The 17,238-nt window shown below is 38.6% G+C and overlaps 1 protein-coding gene across 1 annotated transcript in view; it reads left to right on the top strand.

The window, feature by feature from the left end:
* plppr1 (phospholipid phosphatase related 1) overlaps window positions 1-13,904 on the top strand; it is a 39,314-nt gene extending 25,410 nt beyond the window's left edge. The window contains exons 3-8 of the mRNA XM_063014135.1: window positions 1,358-1,546; window positions 3,878-4,010; window positions 6,919-7,169; window positions 9,050-9,226; window positions 10,290-10,421; window positions 13,238-13,904. Coding sequence (XP_062870205.1) covers window positions 1,358-1,546; window positions 3,878-4,010; window positions 6,919-7,169; window positions 9,050-9,226; window positions 10,290-10,421; window positions 13,238-13,270 — 915 coding nt within the window. The 3' untranslated portion in view covers window positions 13,271-13,904. The remainder of the gene's footprint in view (window positions 1-1,357; window positions 1,547-3,877; window positions 4,011-6,918; window positions 7,170-9,049; window positions 9,227-10,289; window positions 10,422-13,237) is intronic.
* Window positions 13,905-17,238: the final 3,334 nt, after the last annotated feature.

Here is a 17,238-nt window from a genome sequence, read left to right as displayed (position 1 = left end):
GAAGTCTATTATAATGGAGTCAGCAGAAACATGATCAGCTTGTGAAAAGAGGAGATGGCAGTTTTGGGGACATAAATGCAGACAAAGGGATAGAGGTGGGTTTATAAAATCGATTTTTCGATTCGAATCGATCTTTATTTGAACGATCCAATATCGATTCATATAGACGCGAGATCGATCTTTTAAATACGCCCCTTTTTACGGTGCACACGGAAATCTGTTACCCCCTTTAATTTCGCGTGACCAGCCAGTGTTTTTTCATGCAACGAGATCTGACCTGCACATCAGTTTAGCATGGCAGAAGCTCAAGTTATGACCACTACACAACTTTTTGCACTGATTTTCGCTCGGCGACGGGTCGGTGCTGGATTCGGGAGGAACTCGGTGTTCGCTCTGCGATCAAAACTCGGCTCTCAATCAATGTGAGAAACAGCGAGGGGAAACACAGGGGAGAGGTTGTAAACAGGTGGTGGAGCACAATACAGTTTCTATCAGAATACATCAGCACACGCGAGTTTTACAGTATTTCTGACCTGATCGTTCTCTACAAAACAAAATATTTATTAACCTCCAACTCACTATAGAACAAGCCATGCTGCTCGTGTTGCCAAATCCACTCAGATTCATTTATTTCATCAGCGCACAAACTTTCATCTCTCGCTACTTGTTGATGTGCATGTTTGGACGTGGTATCATTAAACCTTTCTTCACTTCTCACGTGTGTTTTTGTGACAAAACGTAGTTTTGGAGACCAGAGAAGCTCGCCTGTGATTCCCCCTGGTGATAGATGGTGTAGTGTAAAACCCCCCATCGCCGGTGAGTCGTGCAGTGTGAACATTACAGCGACCAGGTGTTAATCGTGTAGTGTAAACTTGGCATAAGCTGTTCAACAGCCAGGTGTATGTTTACATTACATTTTCAATGTTGTAGCGTGTCAGACATATAAAATAATAATAAAAAATGAATGTTACTGTTTGTATTAATTATTTATGTAAACAAAATACACAAATATTTTTAATAATGAGTGTTCTTTGTACAATTATCACATTCGTTCTCTGAACATCTGTACATATTTAAACAAAACCTGTTAATGTAACTCAAATATGCCTAAATGTGTTGAATCGAAATCGAATCGAAAATCGAATCGAAAATCGAAGATCGAATCGAATCGGGGCCTTGTGAATCGGAATCGAATCGATCCAGGAAATTAGTGGCGATACCCAGCCCTACAAAGGGATTAGATTTGAGTCTGCTGGATTGCTACAGATGTGTCTGGTGTTTGAAACTAGAACATTCAGCTCTTTTAACCACATGCTAACTATAATAATGTCTGACACTATGTCTGGTTTGCTTGCAGCTGGTCATCATGGCGGGCACTGTGCTGCTGGCATATTACTTCGAGTGCACAGACACGTTCGGCATCCACATCCAGGGTTTCTTCTGTAATGATTCTGAGCTGATGAAGCCTTATCCCGGTCCTGAAGAGAACAGCTTCATCCCTCCGTTTGTTCTCTACTGTGTGGTGGCTGCTGCTCCAACTGCTGTCGTGAGTACAAGTATTCTTTTCTGACTTGATTTGATTAAGATTAGTGCTCATTAATGTCTAAATGTAGGAAGATTAAAGTAGTAGAAGAGTTAAAGGTGTAGCCTAATTTCGCATAATGATCAAGCCAATAATGTATTGGCTGTATTAGTAGGGAAACAACTGTTCTAACTTAGCAGAATAGCAAAATTGATCATTTTGGTAACAAATCAACTAACCAAAAAATGTCAACTGGCCCAATTTGAATAATATGGTGGTTGAAGAGCACCCATGCTGGCCTGTAGGGGTTGCAGGCTAGGACAAGTCTCCACTAACACATATGGAGCCATATGGAACCATTTCTGTGTAAGATTTTCTAAAATCCATTCTGGTACATACAGCTCTTTTAGCACTAGATGGAGCTCTCGAGTCATTATTTGCAGATTTGAGCATAAAGCACAAGACCAGCTTCATACAGAAAGCCAGAAAGCCTCAGAGCCACATGGGACTTTAGCTTACTAGCCAAAAGGGAAATAATGAGTTACACCTGCTGTGAAAATAAGTTTTGTCAGTGAATGCAACCACTTTCAACCACGTTCTTATTGTTTTTGTAGTCTGATCATGCCAATGATAGTAAATAGAGTTTTTTATGAGCTTAGATTTTAACTTTTTTTTTTTTGACAGTTTGCAGTGTAATATATCAAATAAATGATTCATTCCTAAATCAATCACAAACATCTTAGTGAGGTTTGCTTCAAGTCAAGTTAAGTCAAATCTATTTCTATAGCACTTTTAACAATAGACATTGTCTCAAATCAACTTTACAGCATCCAGGACCAACAGACCAAAAACCCCTGCTGAGCAAGACAAGGGCGACAGTGACAAAGCAAAACTCTCTTAAAATTACAGAATGAAACTTTGATAGGAACCAGACTCAGTTAGGATTAGTTTAATATGAAAAGTCAATCTATGGGTCATACTGGACTACATGATTGGCCGTACTGGATTAAAATATTATTCACACTTATTAAACCATAAAAATAGTTGTGGAATCATTTTAAATGTATAATTCCCAAAACTGTGTGAGCAAGACTCATGTTCATGGCTAAAGGGTTGTACTGCAGAGTCAGAAGATAAAATCTGGAGATACTGTTGGCCTTATCTGACTGTGCTTTGAGATGATTAAACAAGCTTTTATGAGAAGCCCAGTGTGCCGCCCTAAGGAGGAGAAAAACGTTGTAGCTCTGGCCTGTGGAAAAGCTGAGAGAGTTTAATCCAATATAAAAAAAGCCCACTGCTCCACGCCTTGTGGCATACATTGGATTTTGCTGGACTTTTTCCCATTTGCATGCTGTGGAGGCTGTAAAATGTAGATAGCTCTTTAGTGGGCTATGTAACAATCTGATAAACTGCAGTTGATGGGAAAACAGACCTTGTTTTGTCTTATTAAAAGATGAAATGTTTTAATAAGCACCAGTTTAGTAACAGTTTAAGTTAATAACTTGGTCCATATAGATGTATGCAGCCAAATGAACTGTAAGATCACTTTGCATACAAAAGCTTGCAGATTGTACAGTGTATTAAGTATATTAATTTTTACAAGAGCTTGCATCAAAAGGAAAAAAAATCAGGACGTGGGTTCTGTTGATCCATATCACTGTATATAAAGGCCTTAATAAGAGGGTTGCCAGTTTAAGCCCCACCACTGCCAAGATGCCACTATTGGGCCTCTGAGCAAGACCCTTAACTCTCAATTGTTTGAATTGTGTTAAGTCTCTTATAATTGTATCTTCTTGATCTGTAATGTGTAAAATGAATTGGATGGGCATTTCATTTTACACATTACAGATGCTTTTACACAGAAGATACAATTATAAGAGACTTAACACAGTTAACTAGCATTAATTAATATGTTGTTGCCCCACCACTGCCATGTTGCCACTGTTGGACCCTTAAGCAAGGCACTTAACCCTTACTTGCTCAGATTATCTTCAGTTATAATTGTAAGTTGCTCACAAGTAAAGCCAGTTAGCAGTGGATTCTTACATTATCAGCTTGTATGGATGACCACACACTTCTCTGTATTTCTGGCTTGTGCTTTAACCAGACAATTAGAGTCACTGTTGCAGCAGCAAGGCTATAACTCATCCAGCCTTCCCTCTCACACATGGCTAATTGTGTCTTGTGAAACCTGAGAGTCGATACTAGGAGATGATGGGTGAGCGTCAGGGTGCTGTACCACCCAGTCACGCGTGTATTAATTTCAATTTTTTTATATAGAATTATTCATTCCTGACCTCCTAATATGTAAATTCAAAGAAAAACATGTTACAAAATGTTTCAATTCTTTTGCAGATCTTTATTGGCGAGATCTCGATGTACACGATGAAGTCCACCAGAGAGGCCCTCATTGCCCAAGAAAAGACCATCATTACTGGGGACTGCTGCTACCTAAACCCACTTATTCGCAGGATGATCAGGTTTATTGGTACGAATTTTGTTTTCTCTTTATGTTATGAGCTTTGTGACTTTTAAACCTTTGCTCAGGGTCAGAGAAACTCTGAACAGCCCGAGGGGGGAAAAGAAAATGATGTGACCTTTCATACTGCTCTGTTTCTTAATCCTGAGCAGAACTGCTTGGTTCAGAGATGATTAAGATGTTTAAAAAAAGTTTGGCCTAGAAACACTGTACAACAATATTTCCTCTAACTTACCTCATAATACTTGAATATGCATGATATGTAAATTAGAAATAACCCCATTTCTCATGCCATGCCAGCCTGACCACTTCCACTTACAACCCTTGTTACTTAAGGCTGTTATAACCAAGTATGTCTGTTGTATTAACCTGCTAGGGAAATACAGACGTGGATGTTTTGCTAGTTTAGCTGTTTTCTTTTGCAGTTAATAGGCGGTGTAACAGAATGTATTCCACTTGCATTTCCCTCTGACAGATACTGGCTATTAAACTTTGTGTTGACCAATAAAAGCACACGTTTCCACTTAGGGCAGCATTTCTGGATGTTGTTGATGTTTGGCTTCCACTTTGCATAGTATTTCTATCTTGCATACATAGATGCAGCGATGAACTGTGTTTACTGACAAGGGTTTTCTGAAGGATTCTCAAATCTATATGTTTATATTTATTACAGGAACATGTCAGTGTTTAGTTCAGTTCCATCTGGCATTTACTAATGGTTTTTGGTTTTGCCCTTTATGCTTAGACATGTCTTTGATTTTTTGAGTCTTTTCATAATGCTTGGACCGTAGATGGTAAATTCCCAGAATTCCTTGCCAGTCTTTTGTTAGTTCTTCTTTTATAGCTGCTCATAATAGCATCACTACTTATCTATTCACCTGTTTACCTGTGGAAAGTTCAAGATGAGGTGAAATGGCCCAGTCTTACATAACCATGTCCCAATTTGTTTGGTTTTTGTTGCAGGCATCAATTAGGGATTAGCATATTGGAATTGGCTTTATATTTTATAGATTTTTTGATTGGCTGTTTGCTCAGCCTGCGAACTGTGACCCAGACAGATGAGGCTTACTGCCAACAAACTCCCAGTGTACAGTATACAGCTTTGTGTAAGACCATGTAGGATCTGATTTGTTCCCCCTCAGGTCATTTTGAGGTGTTAAATTATATTTATACAGATTGTAAAGCCAGAATATATTTTCACATTTTCACTACAAGTGAGATATAGCTCGATCTAGTAATATATAAGTAATATAGCTTAGTCATGACTAAATTGCTAACTGAAGCACAATGGTGGACCATTTCCAGCTAATATATTGCCCTCTCAGCCTGCTCACACCCACTTTGCGACTTATCACTTATCGATATAAATATTAATTAAAGGAAAATGACCTTCATGGGTAAAAGTAAAAGTATGTCCTTAATGATAAGTAATAATATTATCCCTCACTTTCATTTGAGAATGTAGTTGGGGACTTTTTGGTATACTTTCACCTTTAAAATTCCATCTCAGGTGTGCCTGAGTGCACTTACTCCTACAGCATTACTTGACCTTAATGCATAATTCAGGATCGACTGCAGTAATGATGTCCACTGAGGCCTGCTATTGCAATGATGTGGACCATTGTATTCCATTCTTTTACTCTCTGTGCTCAGACACCAGGGACTGGAGTTCATTTCTCCTCCATCGTCTCTGTCTGTCCGGTGGTCACAGTCTTCAACTGTCAATCTCTTTACTCCTCAGTACTTCTCAAGCAATGAGAAGCTATGTAATTATGGCAGATCTTTCATCCTTCTGCAATTTCATGCTAGAGAAAGTTTGATAATATATTGTGCGTCATGATACCAAGTGGGGCGCAGTGGGTTGTTTGGGGTCTGTAAAGCAGTATGGAAATTTAATTACATGCTAACACAAATTAGAGCATGTACAATTAAGAGAAACATTATTTTAATGGAGCATTTGATACGTTATATGGCCAAAAGTATATGGACACCTGACCATGAGCTTGTTCGGCATCCCATTTAAAAAATAAGTGGTATTAAAATAGATCGATCTTTTTAGCTGTAACAACATTCACTCTTTTGAGAATACTTCTCACAGGATTTTGTTTGTGAGTACTTGTGACCATTCTGTCAAAAGACAAGGTCAAAAAAGCTTTAACAACAAGAAAGTTCTAGTTCTTTCAAAAGATGTTCAGTGGGGCTAAGGTCAGGGTTCTTTTTTTTTAGTTTTTGTGCATTTATATCCACATGGGTACTCTACCCCTCATGGGTAAATTGACCATATATAGTGAGTATTAGTATGATACTGGCCAACTGTAATTCTGTAAGTCTCAGGTAAGGGTTAGGGTAAAGGTTGGGGGTTAGGGTTAGGGTTAAGATTAGGGTTAAGGTTAAGGTTAGGGTTAAGGTTAGGGTTAAGGTTAGGGTTGGGGTTAGGGTTAAGGTTAAGGTTAGGGGTAGGTGAAATCACCCGTGAATGTGGCCTGATCATAGGGTTGGCATAAAGGCAAAACAACAACCATTATTATTGTAAACTGTAATGAACATGAACATCTGGTTTGTTCATATAACCATATAACATCTGGTTTTAGTGATTCATATAAGCTTAGAATATTTTATTTAGGACACAACACTTTATTCACCAAAATATAATACTATAAAAGTGGAATGGTATAATTTTCAGGACTGAGGAGTATCTACTTGCTATTGGCCAATACGTGAGGATCGTGCATCTGTATTGGAAGGCAAAAGAAGCATTAATATTTCTTAAAATCCAAGGGTTCTGGTTACATTCAGCCGTTTGTGTGTATTTACTCTCTCAGTCTTCTTAATTATACTGACTGATGAAACCACTTGTCCTGCCAACACTTCCAAGAGTCTCTAATCACATCACTGTGCTGGCATTCTTTCACTGCAGGTGTGTTTGCATTTGGCCTGTTTGCGACGGACATCTTTGTGAACGCAGGGCAGGTAGTGATGGGCGGCCTCGCACCATATTTCCTCAATGTTTGCCAGCCCAATTACACTGGCACAGAATGCCGTTATAACCACCAATTCATCGTCAATGGCAACATCTGCACGGGGAATCGGGTGGTGGTGGAGCGAGCCAGGAGGTCCTTCCCATCCAAAGACGCCTCGCTTAGTGTCTACTCAGCCGTCTACGTCACTGTAAGCACCTCATGTTTCACCTGTTTTACCTGTGACTTTCTTTCTGTTTAGCCATATAGAGTTTTATGCAAAGGTTTGAACAGTCCTGTTTGAATTTTTATGTTTTGTTGATTTTGGTCAATTAAAAACATCTTTTTAAGGAAAAGAAAAAACGTTTGTACAATTTACTGTATTAGCTTTATAAAAAAAATGAACTTGTGTGCTGCAATAAGCAGAAATGTTATATTTAGCTTTGTTTACCATGAAGAACTGACTTATGTTTACTTAGAAAAAAAAAAAAATAATAAATTTGACTAGGCGTGCCCAAATTTTTGCATAAGTATACTGTAAATCTCAGCTGTATCTTTGAATTATAGTATGGACAACGGTTTCTGGACTCCTGACATCTAAACAGTTTGTTCCACATGCATATGGGCAATATGTATGCATGTATATAAATATAGTACTGATCAGCCATAACATTAAAACCACCTTCTTGTTTCTGCACACATTGTCCATTTTATCAGCTCCACTTACCAAATAGAAGCACTTTGTAGTTCTACAATTACTGACTGTAGTCCATCTGTTTATCTGCATGCTTTGTTAGCCCCCTTTCATGCTGTTCTTCAATGGCCAGGACTCTCCCAGGACCACTATAGAGTAGATATTATTTGGGTGGTGGATCATTTTCAGCACTGCAGTGACACTGACATGGTGGTGGTGGTGTGTTAGTGTGTGTTGTGCTGGTATGAGTGGATAAGACACAGCAGCGCTGCTGAAGTTTTTAAACACCTCACTGTCACTGCTGGACTGAGAATAGTCCACCAACCAAAAATATATTCAGCCAACAGCGCCCCGTGGGCAGCATCCTGTAACCAATAATGAAGGTCTAGAAGATCACCAACTCAAACAGCAGCAATAGATGAGCGATCGCCTCTGACTTTAGATCTACAAGGTGGACCAACTAGGTAGGAGTGTCTAATAGAGTGGACAGTGAGTGGACACAACAACTCCAGCAGCGCTGCTGTGTCTGATCCACTCATACCAGCACAACACACACTAACACACCACCACCATGTCATTGTCACTGCAGTGCTGAGAATGATCCACCACCTAAATAATACCTGCTCTGTAGTGGTCCTGGGAGAGTCCTGACCATTCAAGAACAGCATGAAAGGGGGCTAACAAAGCATGCAGAGAAATAGATGGACTATAGTCAGTAATTGTAGAACTACAAAGTGCTTCTATATGGTAAATGGAGCTGATAAAATGGACAGTGAGTGTAGAAACAAGTAGGTGGTTTTAATGTTATGCCTGATTGGTGTAAATATATATATATATATATATATTTGCAGTAACAGCATTTAGCAACATCTGGTACAGCTCTCTCTGGACAGACATTTGATAAACACTGACCTCTTCAGAGTAACTAATTTATTGCAATTTTTTTTTATAGAGACTGAATGAAAGATGACTGATTTTAAACACCTGTCAGCAATACAGTCTTTCAGAAATAACTAAAACTCCAGTTTAAAGGGGTGTCTACATATTTTTATCAATGTATGCTATGCATTTTTAAATTAATGTTGTTTGTGGGCCAGGTTCTTTTGGCCATATTCCATTTCCACCATGACACGGTGCCGGGAATAGCAATGGCACTGGAGTAATCTTGCTACACGTTGAGAGAAGAAGCCACTCTCCAAAATACATTTGGATTAAAAGGTGCTCTAGGCATCACCTGCAAGAACTCAGGATTTGTTATTTGCTCCAAAACACTTCCTCAATAATTGAACTTAATCTTCTTGAGGTTGTGCAAGCTCTGTGTGTTTACTCGAGTCACCAGGTAGATGGAATAAATCAGTGGTGTGTTGGTCTGTGCTTGTATGAATATGTGTTTTCAGATGTACATCACGAGCACCATCAGGACAAAAAGCAGTCGTTTGGCGAAACCCGTGCTGTGTTTGGGGACGCTGTGTGCTGCGTTTCTTACTGGGTTAAAGCGGGTGTCCGAATATCGCAATCACTGCTCGGACGTCATCGCTGGATTCATCTTGGGAGCCTCCATTGCTCTTTTCTTGGTCAGTTTATGCTGGACGTACAGTCAGCATTAAGTCTTTGTTTTTGTAATTCCCAAGACCTCCAGTTTAAATTTACACACATAATGTGTATAAGTCAAAACACAATATGTTTAAAAATGAAATCTATAGAGAACATAGGATCATATATGATGTCATGCTGATGATTGTGAGCTGGTGTGGCGTAATGGTAAGAATCATGCCACTAAAAACAGCATTGAGTTCCAGGGGTTTTAACCCTCCGGCTGGGCTCACAAATACTTAAGGCACATGGTGTCATGTCGATCTAGCTACGGACAAGGAGGGATTAAATCAGTGCAGTGGATAAATAAGAGGGTTGCATTTTGTAGGGCAACTGGGACAGCGGTAGCCTTATAGATAGAGCTTTAGGCTATCAATTTAAAAGATTGTCGGTTGAAATTCGACAATTGCCGACTTTTGTCAGTTGCCAGGTGCTGTGCAGTCACTGTTGGGTCCTTAAGCAAGGTGATTAACCCTGTACGCTCCAGGGGCGCTGTACAATGGCTGACCCCAGCTTTGACCCCAGAAATTAATGCAGAAAATAATTGTATTGTACGTACTGTACACATGTATATGTATATATGACAAATATAGACATTCAATTCTATTCTATCAACTGCCATAAAAAAACTGTGCCAAAGCTAATATACAATTGAATGATCTGCTGTGGAAGCAGATCTATCTCTCATTTATTCATTCACTTACAATGCCTATTTTTAAGGATGCACCAAGATTACTGATCAACATTAGAACAACATTAGCAGTGAATAATATGGAGAGTTTAGCATGTCTCTCAAAACGCTATGCAGCTCTCTTTGAGACGCTATTGCAGGTAGGTAAAAAGATGCGGTTAGTGACTACACTCATGTCAAAGGGGTTGTGTGATAGTCTCAGCTCTCCTCAGGCAGTGTTGGTTCTGATGGGAGGTAATTTGACACTGTTAGAATGTGAGCAAATTGAGGTAAATTAAGTAGTTTGGTATTTAAAGTGTTATTACATAATAAACATCTAGTATAAACTTTGTTACTGTGTGTTTCTTGCATAGGGATTGTGTGTGGTCAATAACTTCAAAGGCACTCATGCGACTCCTGCTAAACGGAAGACGGAAGAATACCGTGGCCTACCGCTCATGACGTTTCCTCGTGTGGAGAGCCCACTGGAGACCCTCAGTGCACAGGTACAGTGTTATTAAAGATGGCTAGGAGAGTGCTGAACAAACACATGGTTACATGCTCATGTCTAAACACTGCATGGCCTGGTGTCATTTTCTCTGAACACATCATCCACATTAATTGGAATTTAAAATACGTTTGGTAGGGTGCCCTAGACAAGATTTTATAATGTGCTCTTAGACTAATAATAAGAAAGGCATAAGAGTGTCCAGCAGTCGTTAGAAAAAGAGTTGCAGGATTACCTGAAAGTATTAGGAACAACTGTTACTCAGTGAATACTAAGCCATGGACTGCACCGCAAGCATCTCCTACACTCCCAAATCATGTCCACTAACAAAAAAGTGTTAAAATACATGTAGAAAATTGCACACAAACAATTGGATTAATTAGAACAACGGTCGTATGAAACTAAAGTATAACTCCTTGGCTGTAATCCCAAGAATCATGATATAAAGCAGCAAACAATTCTAGAGCTGGAGCTGGGGAAAATCAAGACAACAAACCCAAACATGAACTTAAAAATAAGAAAAGAAAATAGAATAAAATAGAGGTTCTTGTCTGGCTTTGCCAATCTCCTTACTTTAATCTCATTGACATTTCTGGAAGACTCTTGTAGCCCCCAGAGAATTAAAGATATTTTGCCTCAAGAAATGGGTCAGGATTAAATGGCTTTGCTTTAAAAAGCTAATTAGTTCTTACTGTGGACATCTAGAAGCTGTAACCGCCAACATCACATTTCCCATAATATATTAATGTTGTTATTTTGTGGTGCCTGAATAGTTTTCTCCTGTCAGTTTTATTTTTAACATATTTGGTTTTGCTGATGAATATTTGCAGGTACAATTTCAAATACATTATACATGCATGATAGTGGGTTTATGCCTTGAAAGTATACTCATCAAACCATTTGTGCTCACTGTCAGATGTGAAGAGGCCAATTTTATCAGGATAGAAATGTTCCGTATTGACAAGGTGATCAGTCAGAACAACTTTGTTTTGATATGCATAGAGCCTTTTCACTAGCGGGCATGTGAAATGTCGTGCTAGAATAGTGCCGGTGTAGTGGTAAAACACAGTAGCACACCAGAGCTTACGTTTCGAACTCGTTGGTTTGAAACTCAGCTCTGCCATCCGGCTGGGCTGGGCGGCTACATGAACAACAATTGGCTGTTGTTCATACAGGGTGGGATGAGCCAGACGGGACCTCATAACTGATGCAATTACAACCTTTGCTGGATGATTGATGGCACCTGCACAGAGTCGAGGAATAATGCGTTGATCGTGGTGTGTCTCTCTGTACACAAGGCTGATCCGCATATGAACTCGCCTCGTGCAGGTGAAAAGATGCAGTCGACTACTGCACGTGTCGGAGGGGGCATGTGTCAGACTCGGCTATCCTCAACCAGGGTGGAGATCAACATCAGCAAAGAGGAAGTGTAATGCAATTGGGTAATTGGACACGCTAAACGTCAGGAGAAAAAGGGGAGAAAATGCATAAACAGAAATAAAGAAATTAATAAATTAAGAAAAGTGGCACCCATGATATCCACACTAGATATTTCCTACAAGTGTTTACTTTTGTGATTTTCGGACATTTATTCTAGAAGCGAGACCCTGATTGGACCCTGATTTTGTTGCTCTGGTCTGCTCTAAATATACGTAGGAGTAATGTGTTTAATTCCAGTAAGCTTTGGTGCATTACTTGCTATGTGTGAACGTAAGCCAATTGACACAAGTGTCATGCTGCATCCTGTTCAATTGCCATGTTATGAGACTGAGATTGCCAAATAAAATAAAATGCTTCGATGCCTATGATTAAATAGGGCATTAACCTCGTAAAAATTACACCTACTCCTTAATAGAAAGATTTTATTATTTATTTTAATATTTATAAAGTATCTTTACCAAACGGCTTCTATGAACATATAATCTGTAGCAAGTAGTTCAGAAGCATTATAACTAAATGTACAGTTCGTAAATGAAATACAGCTTTAATTTCTTATATTGCAAAAACATTCTTTACAAGTGACCTGACATTAGTATTGTGGTATTCACCCATCGTCCAAAAGATAGATAGAAAGATTCAATCTCCTGAAAAAGCATAGACTTCAGGTCTGAATACTCACGTCTGTATCCAGTTTAGTGTAAAAATGACCTAACACATTGTTGATGCCATGTCTGTAATAGTCCTTTTAATCTAAACCATATTAACACATTGTTCCACTGTAGTTCATCCAGAACACCATTTATCTCCCCTTAATCTTGACCCAGAGGAACCAATGTCTGCATTTTTAAGATATACAGGCAGAAAATCTGATCATTGTGCTCCAGATTGATTTTGGCACAGTATGCAGCAGGGTTAATGTAACCCGACAGCTCTGTTGAAAGCGATCATGGTATTGAAACAGCCTTGCTCTGGCTGACTGCAGATTGAAGAATTCCTCTTCATTTTTTAACAAACGTGAAGGACACAGACACTTCAGAGTATCACAGTTCTAGATGGGTTGCTATAATAAATGCCCAGTGCAACGAAATTGGACGTGTGTGGTAAGCCCGGGGGAGGGAATCAGATAGGCTGTCAGTGGGGTTTATCAGAACCAGGAAGATGGATGAAACGGTTGATTCGAGAGGAAATCGAAAGGGAGGTCGAAGAAGACAACATATCGCTTTCCCATCTCCCTGCGTTTTGGCATTATTACCGTTTGATTGATGTGTAATCCGGGATTAGAGCAGCGTTTGAGGTTTAAAGGAATGTTACCCTTAGAATGAAACGACGTCCTTGGTGTGTATACGTTTGAATCCTATTTATTCTGTCTTTCAGAACCATTCAGCATCCATGACTGAGGTGACTTGACTAAGGGGCCGTCACCAAGTCACATTCGCTTCACCTCAACACTTCTAGCACAAGATGTTTTTGTACTGTCACATACTGTAAAAAATCAAAGAAAATTGTATTATGTTGGACCAAGTTAGAGGTTTTGTACATTTTGTAAAAGATGACAGTGCTGTAGATTTTCCTTCTGTTATCTGATTTCACATTACGAGTTATGCCTTCCTAGTCATGTTTTACATCACAAAAACAGTCTATATATAATGTTCCTGAACTCTCAATGTTATGTGGTATTTGTACAAAGGATTATTTTATTTTTATTGTTTTTTTTTAACAAAGATCATCTTTTTGGTAGGTTTATTTTTATCTGTATAAAAGAAATCAATGTTCCAGTCAATGTTGCTTGCTGTTTGTTTTCAGGAATGTTTTTGGTATTCCTATTTTTTGACGTAAGATAAAAAAATAAGAGATGCACATTGAATTGTGACTTTTTTATTTAAACTGCATCTTCAATTTGCCTTTTGCATGAAAAGTACAGACATTTGACAACCTGTTCCATTTTTGAACTGTGTAATGTTTTATGTTAAAGGTTTGCATTTCATGTGAGATGCTAAATATATATTTTTATTTGTCTGTCAAATAAATAGTCTGTAGTTGATCTTTTGCACATCCTTATTTTTTAATTACACGTAAATTATTGGTGTAAAACAGGGATTGTGTTTGTGTTAGGCTGCTTAGGTTCCATTCACTTATGTTTGCTAAATATGAAAGTGTTCATGTAACAAGGGATTTACCTTGGATAGGTGAAAAGTCAGTAAAAATTTAATGTTTAATATAGAGCCAGTGATGCTAATGAGAAAGAAATTATAATATACACTTATCAGCTCCACTTACCATATAGAAGCACTTTGTAGTTCTACAATTACTGACTGTAGTCCATCTGTTTCTCTGCTTTGTTAGCCCCCTTTCATGCTGTTTTCAATGGTCAGGACTCTCCCAGGACCACTACAGAGTAGGTATTATTTGGGTGGTGGTTCATTCTCAGCACTGCAGTGACACTGACATGGTGGTGGTGTGTTAGTGTGTGTTGTGCTGGTATGAGTGGATCAGACACAGCAGCGCTGATGGAGTTGTTAAACACCTCACTGTCACTGCTGGACTGAGAATAGTCCCCCAACCAAAAATATCCAGCCAACAGTGCCCCATGGGCAGCGTCCTGTGACCACTGATGAAGGTCTAGAAGATGACCAACTCAAACAGCAGCAATAGATGAGCGATCGTCTCTGACTTTACATCTTCAAGGTGGACCAACTAGGTAAGAGTGTCTAATAGAGTGGACAGTGAGTGGGCGCGGTATTTAAAAACTCCAACACACACTTCAAACCACCACCGTGTCATTGTCACTGCAGTGCTGAGAATGATCCACCACCCAAAAAATACCTGCTCTGTGGTGGTCCTGTGGGGGTCCTGACCATTAAAGAACAGGGTGATACCAGCTAAATAAAAGTATGTAGAAAAAACAGATGGACTACAGTCTGTAATTGTATTCTATTCTTCTATATGGTAAGTGGAGCTGATAAAATAGTGTAGAAACAAGGAGGTGGTTTTAATGTTATGGCTGATCAGTGTATGTTTATACTGGGCGGCACGGTGGCTTAGTGGGTAGCACTGTCGCCTCACAACAAGAAGGTCCTGGGTTCAATCCCCAGGTGGGGTGGTCCGGGTCCTTTCTGTGCGGAGTTTGCATGTTCTCCCCGTGTCCGCGTGGGTTTCCTCCGGGTACTCCGGTTTCCTCCCACAGTCCAAAAAACATGCCACCAGGTTAATTGGAAACCCTGAATTGTCCTATAGATACCTAGCCGCTAGATGCACTAGTGCATTGTAGTGCCGGTCCCAAGCCCGGATAAATTAGGGAGGGTTGTGTCAGGAAGGGCATCCGGCGTAAAAATTGTGCCAAATCAATGAGCGATCATGAGGATGACTCGCTGTGGCGACCCCTGAAAAAGGGAAAAAGCCGAAAGAAGAAGAAGAAGAAGTGTATGTTTATACTATATCACCCACAATACAGTGGATTAAGAAATTATTCAGACCCCTTGACTTTTTGCACACTATTTTGTTGTAGAATTGAATTTGTATTATTGTTATATACATGTTAACCCATCAATCTACACTTAATCAACCATAATGGTAAAGTTAAAGTTTTTCAAAATATTATACATTAAGACTTAAGTTCAGTACTAGACACATCTCACCTCAGGGTCTGAAGTCCACCTGTTGCAATTTTAATCGTTTAAAAAAGTTTTAAAAGGCACACAGCCCAGTCTATATTTTTATTTAGGAAAACTCTAAACCATGTTTTAATTGCAGATGATGACAAGTAAACTGATAGGTAAAATAGCAATTCATTCAAAATCCAAGGGGTCAAAAGACGAGGGGTCTGAATACTTTCTAAATCCACTGTATATTAAAATATACAACAGGTAGTTCTGACCATTTGATTTAAATAATTAATTTAAAAAAATGTCACTGTATTTGCATCACTCAGACCAGCTGACCAATGTTTGTTAAATTACAGTAACTGTCCTCTCAGCTTTGCAAAACTTTTACTCTTCAGTTCAAAAAGTGAATGGACAGGACAGTAACCTTTTTGACCTACAGTGTGTACATTGTACAGGTACAGTAGGTAAATTTTTTTTAATGCTGTTGAACAATTTTACGAGCAGTGATATAAACTCGAATCAACACGAATAAAGCGACACCCTTTTTAATTCCAGCACACACCCAACAACACAGTTCAAACACCTAAGATATTGCATGTTATGGAATTCATTGTTAATACATTTACTATTATTATTATTATTGTTATTTTATTATTATTGTTGTTGTTCATTAAAAATTACAACACCACCACCACCACCAACAACAACAACAACAACAACAATAATAATAATTAGGGTAAATAAAATATATCATAGGATATATCATAGGTGGGTGGGCCTATAATAATAAATGAAAATTAAAAAAAAATATTAATACTAAAAGAAAATTAACATTAGCACAATCCTAAAACCTGAGACACCCTGATCTTGATTTACAAACCTTAGAATAAAAACATGGGACATGTAAACAGCTTCATAAAACAGAAATCAGTGATATGTACCTTGAAATGTACCAGAAAGCCTTGAAATGTACCAGGCTTTTTTCCCCTAATTTGACCCAAAGAACACAGTGAAAGGAAACAATACACTTATTTCCATTCCCATTTTTTCCAGGCTTTAAGAAACATTTCCATTGTGTATCAGTCCAGTTTAGGTAAGCTTGACTTCAGGGAAATTGGTGGGGTTTCATGACATGGTTGACAAAATGTTTTGCTGTGCTTTGTCCAGTTTAACTTGTATTTGTAGATTCAGTAATGAACATTTTTTACTGACAAGGGCTGTAAAAACTGTCAAGGTAACATCCATCACTTAAGCATAAAAGGTTACAGAAATTCAGTATGAAAATCATAGTTCATTTCACAGAAATTCATTATGAACCTTTTTTTCTGAACATTTTTGGAAGCATTTAATTATTTTATTTTACCTGTAAGCAGTTGTTGTGGCTGAAACATATGAATTCAATAATTAGAAGGGATGTCCCAATACTTTTGTCCATATAGTGTAGTTTGCAAACCTCAGCCTGACTCTTCTTTTCCTTCCTATTAATGAAGGGCTTTTTTTTATTTTTACGTTGACACAACTTCAGCCCTGCCCCTAAGAGCTTGTTTTGAATTGACCCTGCTTTGCACTTTACCTCAACTCTTGTTTGTCTTGTCTTGTTTTTGTAGGACACTTGATTTCATCCTTTGGTTGTTGAGTGACAGTCAAATAAGTTGACAGTAATTCTTGTCAGTGGAAAGTTTAGATAATTAGTTTTAGTCTGTAGCCTTGTTGTCCTCAATGTCTGCTGATTGACCTTGTTCTTATGAACTGTCCTTTTTTAAGGATGATTTT

This window comes from Trichomycterus rosablanca, chromosome 18 (assembly GCF_030014385.1).
Source record: "Trichomycterus rosablanca isolate fTriRos1 chromosome 18, fTriRos1.hap1, whole genome shotgun sequence".
NCBI lineage: Eukaryota > Metazoa > Chordata > Actinopteri > Siluriformes > Trichomycteridae > Trichomycterus > Trichomycterus rosablanca.
The sequence above is the reverse complement of the archived record's forward strand: the minus strand, read 5'-3'. Positions and strand labels throughout refer to the sequence as shown.